Source organism: Pneumocystis carinii, assembly GCF_001477545.1.
Source record: "Pneumocystis carinii B80 chromosome Unknown supercont1.14, whole genome shotgun sequence".
NCBI lineage: Eukaryota > Fungi > Ascomycota > Pneumocystomycetes > Pneumocystales > Pneumocystaceae > Pneumocystis > Pneumocystis carinii.
This window is the reverse complement of record NW_017264726.1, coordinates 275,103-281,867: the sequence shown is the minus strand read 5'-3', so window position 1 is coordinate 281,867 and position 6,765 is coordinate 275,103. Positions and strand designations below refer to the sequence as shown.

At 23.0% G+C, this 6,765-nt stretch overlaps 2 protein-coding genes across 2 annotated transcripts; both read left to right on the top strand.

Annotated features, from left to right (window-relative positions):
• Positions 1-450: 450 nt before the first annotated feature.
• Positions 451-2,338, top strand: T552_03105 (hypothetical protein). The gene is made up of 2 exons (XM_018371622.1): positions 451-599; positions 646-2,338. Exons 1-2 carry the CDS (start codon positions 493-495, stop codon positions 2,291-2,293), a joined length of 1,755 nt encoding a protein of 584 aa, XP_018224758.1. The 5' UTR covers positions 451-492; the 3' UTR covers positions 2,294-2,338.
• A 2,051-nt stretch (positions 2,339-4,389) lies between these two features.
• On the top strand, positions 4,390-6,517 carry T552_03104 (hypothetical protein; the record flags this gene model as incomplete). Its single annotated transcript, XM_018371621.1, has 14 exons — positions 4,390-4,494; positions 4,541-4,826; positions 4,930-4,961; positions 5,008-5,166; positions 5,207-5,256; positions 5,300-5,317; positions 5,365-5,555; positions 5,600-5,749; positions 5,792-5,895; positions 5,938-5,967; positions 6,012-6,096; positions 6,141-6,258; positions 6,298-6,397; positions 6,437-6,517. 14 exons carry the CDS (start codon positions 4,390-4,392, stop codon positions 6,515-6,517), a joined length of 1,509 nt encoding a protein of 502 aa, XP_018224757.1.
• Positions 6,518-6,765: the final 248 nt, after the last annotated feature.

Below are 6,765 nucleotides of genomic sequence, written 5' to 3'. Positions count from 1 at the left end.
TAATTTTCAGAATAATTGTATGGTTAATGATTTTTAGTAGATTTATTTACTTTATTTTTATTTTTATTTGTTTTTTACTAGGATTTTTATTTAAACTTTTATATAAATATTTTTAGAATAATATAAAATGTTACATATAAAAATGCTTATTTGTATATTCTGGATGCAATTTGTTCGTTTTTATTACTAATTTATATCCGTTTATCCATCAATATATCTATCTTATTAAGTTATATTTCAAAAATCTTATGGATATTATAATTTCTCGTAATTTAGTAACCCTAACCCTAACAAGATTTTGAAGTTGATCTATTTACAATTAGTAAATTGGAGTTTTATAAATTAAAAAAAAATTAAATGAGGGATATATATATATAGTAAGGAGAGGAAATTTAATAGGGATAGTTTTGTATTCCACAAATTTAGAGTTAAAAATACTGAAAATTTTTAAAATTGAAGTGAGATTTATATCTGATTTTCTGGTTGACATTCATGTTATCCGATGATGTTTATAATGTGTCAATCAAGGTGATTTCAATAATAGTTTCACCATGGATAATTATATTGATTTCTTCAATGTTTATATTTTCGCTTTATGTGTATGTGTTATATAAACAATTTTTCTTTTTAGTATAATGTTTTTAGATTTTATTATCGTCCAAGACTTTACTATTCATATCCGTCATATCCATCATCTCCAACTATATATTTTGTGCCTCCTTGGAAAAGAATTAGGGATTTTGATCGAAATCCCATACAATATCTTTTAATTGCAGTTTCTAAAACCTCTCGCTCAGGAATTATTTGGATTGATGTGGTTAAACCGTATACATGTCTTTCAATTATATTATCGTTAGAGTCATTTATGGGAAATCAATTTTTATCAATAGGTGAATCTATGTTATCTTGGGACGCTGCTTTACGTCGAAATTGGTCTCATATATTTAAGGATTCGAAGGATCTAAACAATATGGATAGTTTTGGCCGTAATTCACGTTTTTCAAAAGCAAGTAATATTTGTTTATCTCAAGCATTTTCTCCTCATCGTACAAATATTGGAGGATATTATTATTCATGTATTGCATCAGAGGCACTGGTTTCTTTAAGTCAAAATACATCAGATCCTGTAGATTTGAAAGGTTTTATTGATAATATTGTTATTAGAGCATTGATTTCTATTTTTTTTGGTTCTTATGAATCTGATTATGAACATATATTACGCCTTACTTGTACTATTCATAAATCATTGGATAAATCTCATTCTTATGATTCTAGTGCTTTAAAGGCTAAGAATGAATTTATAAAGGTTATTTCAAGGCTTTTAGTTAAGCGAACTAATGATCCTGAAACATATTCGAATGGTTCTGATTATGTTCAATGGCTATTAACTCATAGATCAGAAAGTGAATTACCTATTGATTCTACAATGTTTCATGCTAGCCTATTTGATTTTTCAGATAATAGTGACATTAATATAGAAAATCAAAAAAGTCAAAGTTTTTCGAAAATTTTAAGAGTAAATATACCTATTCATCTTTTAGTTTCATTGTTATCTACATGGATTATATGCACTAATAGTATTTTATGGGTAATTGTTAATCAATATCGTATTTCGGAAAAAGAAGTTCCTTTTGATCCAAACCCACTCTTTCTTGTGAGGCGTGCACAAAAAGATATTTTAATTGGTAAATTTTTGGTTCCGAAAGACACATATCTTTCTGTTTGCTCTTCTGTTAGCAATCTCAGTAGTTTTTTTATGAATAGATATGTTTCTCAAAGATTTTCTGTTAACAGTTCTGAAAATGATTTAAGATGTCAATCTTTAGATAATTTAAAAATGATTAATTCTGTAAATCAAAGTCAAGGAAATATTTCACTTTTTTCTCAAAACAATGGAGACAGTATACCAGAAAGCTCTAGTTCATCTACAAATTATTTTCAATCACGAGAAACAACATTTTCTAATTCTGCATCTGAAAGTAATCTTTCTGTATCAAATTTAAAATATGTTTCTGCTCCACTAGAATATCATCAAAATTTTAATAGGGGAATTAAAAATAGAATATATCCTCATCAGCATTTAATTAGGCTTATTATTACTACAGTATTGAATCATGTGGCATCAGCAGTCGTTATTAAGGATAAAATTACTAATGAGAAATTGAATGTATATTATACTGCAAGACACTTATGGTTTCCTATTCCGTCTCGACCTATTTTTGTTTCTATATTACCAGCTTCTTTTGTAACATCGAATATCAATCAAAAACATGATGCTTTTTTTTCAAAGTAATGGGGTTATTAAACTTAATATATACAATTCTATACGAGAATATTGGTATGTGAAAAAAATAATGATAATTATATAATTGGAAATTAAAATTTGGGCTGATTTTTTACATATATTATTTTGAATGCTTACAAAAAGTTTTTAATTATGAAATTCCGTAAAGACTAGAACTTTACTAATAATATTTTTATACTTGATTTCATAGATCAAAATTACTCTTATTATTATAATGCATTTTTTTTGGATTTTGGCATATTTAATTTTTGAAAGTATGGATTATTTGTATATAAAATATATTGTTTATTTCTACAAAGTATATTATTTGTTTCTATTAAGTATATAAAACTATGATTTTTGCTTGATAATATATATATCGTATATATTATAATTAGAATTTGTTTAAACATAATGCTTAATCTTTATAAATTTATTTTTTATTTTATTTTTAAAGAAATCTAATTACAATTTCATTTGATAAAATATTAAATATATCTACATATGTATATTTAATTCTTTATTATGATACAGAAATATTTAAAATCATTTAAATATATAAATATATTTGATATAGAAAAAAATTAAATTTTTGAATTAATTTTATGTACATATATGAATTAAGACATTTAAGTTTATTAAAAATTTTATTATATTTTGATGAAAACGGTTTAAAGTAAATTATAAAGAATTTATATTAAAGCGTTATATTTTGTATAAATTAACAATTTGTTTATTTTTGATATTTATAAGTCTTTAGAGTAAATAAAATAAATTATTAATTTTATTATTTATATTCTTTAAAATTTTTTATACATTTTAAAAAAATTGTTTTTTATATTTGTGATCTTAATTTTTAAATAGTTAATTAAAATATATTAATATTAAATAAATATATAAATTATTTGATTTAAACCTACTTTATTCGAATTTAAGTATTACTAAAAATATTATGTAATGATATATTTTCCTGAAGTAGTAGTGCAATTGTTTTTCAAAATCACAGGTATATATATATTATATACCGCGTAGATCTCTTAATAACTATTCATGTTAATTTATATTTTTAAATTAGTTAATCTTTAAAGTGCTTAAAAAATAGTATAAATATTGAAACGTGTAGGAATTTATATTTTGTTTTTACTAAACTGAAAGATACATTATTTTTTATTAATAATTTTTTCCAATTAAATTAAAAATAATGCCCTCAAACTATTCTGTTTTATAATTTTAATAAAAAAAATTGAAATGTATGGGAATAGAGTTGTTTTTTAAACCTTTATTGTAACATTTATGGGAATTGTATTATTTTTTTAATAATCGTTCTGGAATTTAAAGTGAATAAAACATTAGTATGTGTATTAGATTATATTTTATAAATATTCATACATTTTTTGTTTAATTTATTGTATTCTGTTTTATTTTTTTTGAAGTTAGGTTATTCATTTATTCTTGAAAAAACAAAAAATATTTTTGAATATATATTTAAATATTTAGAATAGATTTACTCTAGTAATTTATTTAAAACTTAATATTTGTAATATATTATCGTAATTAATATTCATGAAAATGCAACTAATATTTAAATATTAAGATATATCTAGTATCATTTTTATGTTTAAAAATTTAAATAAATATTTTTATTCAAAATAAATGTATTTTTCAATATTTATTTTTTTTAATTATACTATTGTTCATATATTACTAGTTCAAATATCATATATAATTCCTGCATTTCATAATTTTGATCCTATTTAACAATTTTATTCATTTTTTTGGCTTTTAATAAATAAATATATTATCTATATAGAAAAATGCAAAACTAAACATCCTAGATTCATAAATTATATCTCCTGGATTTATTTCAAATATTTTATATGTGATTAAATTTATAAAAATTGATAATTTAATAAAATTATTATATTCTTAAATAAATATTTAAATAACTTTAAGATTTTATTTACTCAATAATAAAAAATACTATTTTTCAATGATAAATTTTCCTATAAATTCTATTTTTGTTGATAATTTATATTTTTTCATAAATTCATTAAACATCATCTTTTAAAATTACGTGATAAGCATCTCAAATAGATTATAAAAATATGACAAAAAAATATGTTTCATGTCCTATATGTGGAAAAGATGTCAATATTGATTTAATAAATACTCATTTGGATAGGGCATGTGATACTCATGAAAAAAAAAATGTATGCTAAATACTATATTTTATAAAAGACATGCTAAAACGTAAAGTCTCTTTCTTTAGGTACAATTCAGCAAAAATTATATAATGAAGATTCCCTGAATAAGAAATCTTTTTCCCTCAATGAATATCCTAGGTATTCCAGAGATATTCCGTCTTCTCCATCTTTATCTAAAAGGAAGATACAAAACGAAGATGAATTATCTCCTAAGGAAGCTTCTTTAAAAAAAAGTAAAAATAATAGCAATTTTGAATTTCATCCTCCCCTTTCGGAAAGAGTTCGACCTGAAACACTTGATGACTTTATAGGCCAAGAAGATTTAATTGGAAAGCATGGTTTACTTAGAAAATTAATTGAAGATGACAAATTCCCTTCTTTTATATTATGGGGAGGCATGAAACATTTATTTTTTTCAGAAAAAAAAACTTATTTTTTTAGCATCTGGAGTAGGGAAGACCACATTAGCAAGAGTATTTTGAATATATATATATATATATATAAGTTTAGCTAGTTTAGATAATTTCAAAAACCACAAATAATCAGTTCAGGGAATTTTCTGCTACATCTAGTACTATATGTGATGTGAAAAGGGCTTTTGACGATGCAAAAAAAATGTTATCTTTGACAGGACGTAAAACAATTATATTTATAGATGAGATTCAACAATTTAATAAGGTTGTATATTTTCTTTAATATTTATAATAATTAATATTAGATGCAACAAAATGTCTTTTTACCTTATGTAGAAAAGGGAATAGTCATATTGTAAGTATTTAAATATTTTCTATTCAAATGCTTATTTATAAAGAATTGGTGCCACTACTGAGTGAGCTATTCTTTAGAATAAATTTTTGATTTTAAATATTTTACTAGAAACCCGAGTTTTAAGATAAACAACGCCTTACTTTCTCGATGTAGAGTATTTGTTTTACACAAGCTTTCTTCAGTGCATGTTTTTGAAATTCTGAAAAATGCTATATCAATAATTAAATTGTCTTCTGAAAATACAACTAATATCGATGATAATATTATAGAATACTTAGCAAATTTATCTGATGGTGATGGTAACATGCATTACTTTTTATTACTTTAATAATAATAATTTAAGCTCGCATTGCATTAAACACATTAGAAATAATATTAAATTTTAAAATTAAAGGGAATGATATCATTACAAAAGAAGATGTAAGGAATATTTTGAAAAGAACTTCTTTTGTTTATGACCGTGTTGGAGATTCTCATTATGATACTATATCTGGTATTTTAGTATGATTTATTTCTTTATATTAATTATTATTAGCATTTCATAAGAGTATTCGCGGTTCTGATGCTAATGCAGCGTTATATTATCTTGGAAGAATGCTTCTTGGAGGCGAAGATCCTCTTTATATTGCTCGTAGAATGGTATTTTCCTCTATAATTCTATTCTTTTTACCTTTTTTTTAGATTCGTATTGCTTCAGAAGATATTGGGACTGTAAGTTTTATAAAATAAGGATTTACTTAATTTAGATAGAATAGTCTGATAATAATGCTCTTATTCTTGCAATATCAACTTATCAGGCTGTTCAATTCGTAGGAATGCCAGAAGCTGATGTTTTTTTAGGTTATTATTATCATTATTATCATTGTCATTCTGATCTTTGTTAGCTCATGCTGCAATTTATTTAGCTGAAGCGAAGAAATCTAATAGGATCTATTCAGCCTTAAATAATGTTAAGCACGTTCTTAAAACAGAAGATGGCGCTTTCGCTGCCGAAATTCCATTGTAATTGCTTTAATAATTATTTATATCTAATATTCATAGGCATATTCGCAATTGCCCTACAAAATTAATGAGTGAACTTGGATATGGTGTAGGTTATAAATATAATCATCTTTATAAGGATGGAAAAGTAAAACAAGAAGTATGAGTATTGTTAAATGATTTTAGTTAATTATTTTAGTATCTTCCTTCTACATTAAAGACTAGAATATTTTTAGATACAGATGAAGAAATGATTTCAGATCCAGAATTAATAGAATAATTTTTATTTTAGTTATTTAGGATTTTCATTAAAAATATTTTATACTAAATACTTTTTTTAAAAGATATATAACTAGGTATTTTTGCTTCTACAATTTATATTTCTAACTTATAACAAATATTACAAGGTTATCTAAAGTTCTTGTAAATCTTTAAAAATATACGTTTTTATATATTTTTTTATTCGATTCATTTGCAAAAATCATGTGATTTAACACTTTGTTTTTATTTTTTTCGATTACTTTAAAA

Excerpts from the sequence above, each read along its gene's own strand:
- T552_03105 (XM_018371622.1), top strand. The coding sequence starts at position 493 with ATGTTATCCGATGATGTTTATAATGTGTCAATCAAGGTGATTTCAATA. Across the intron at positions 600-645 it reads TTTATATTTTCGCTTTATGT|ATTTTATTATCGTCCAAGAC; the intron begins GTATGTGTTATA and ends TAATGTTTTTAG.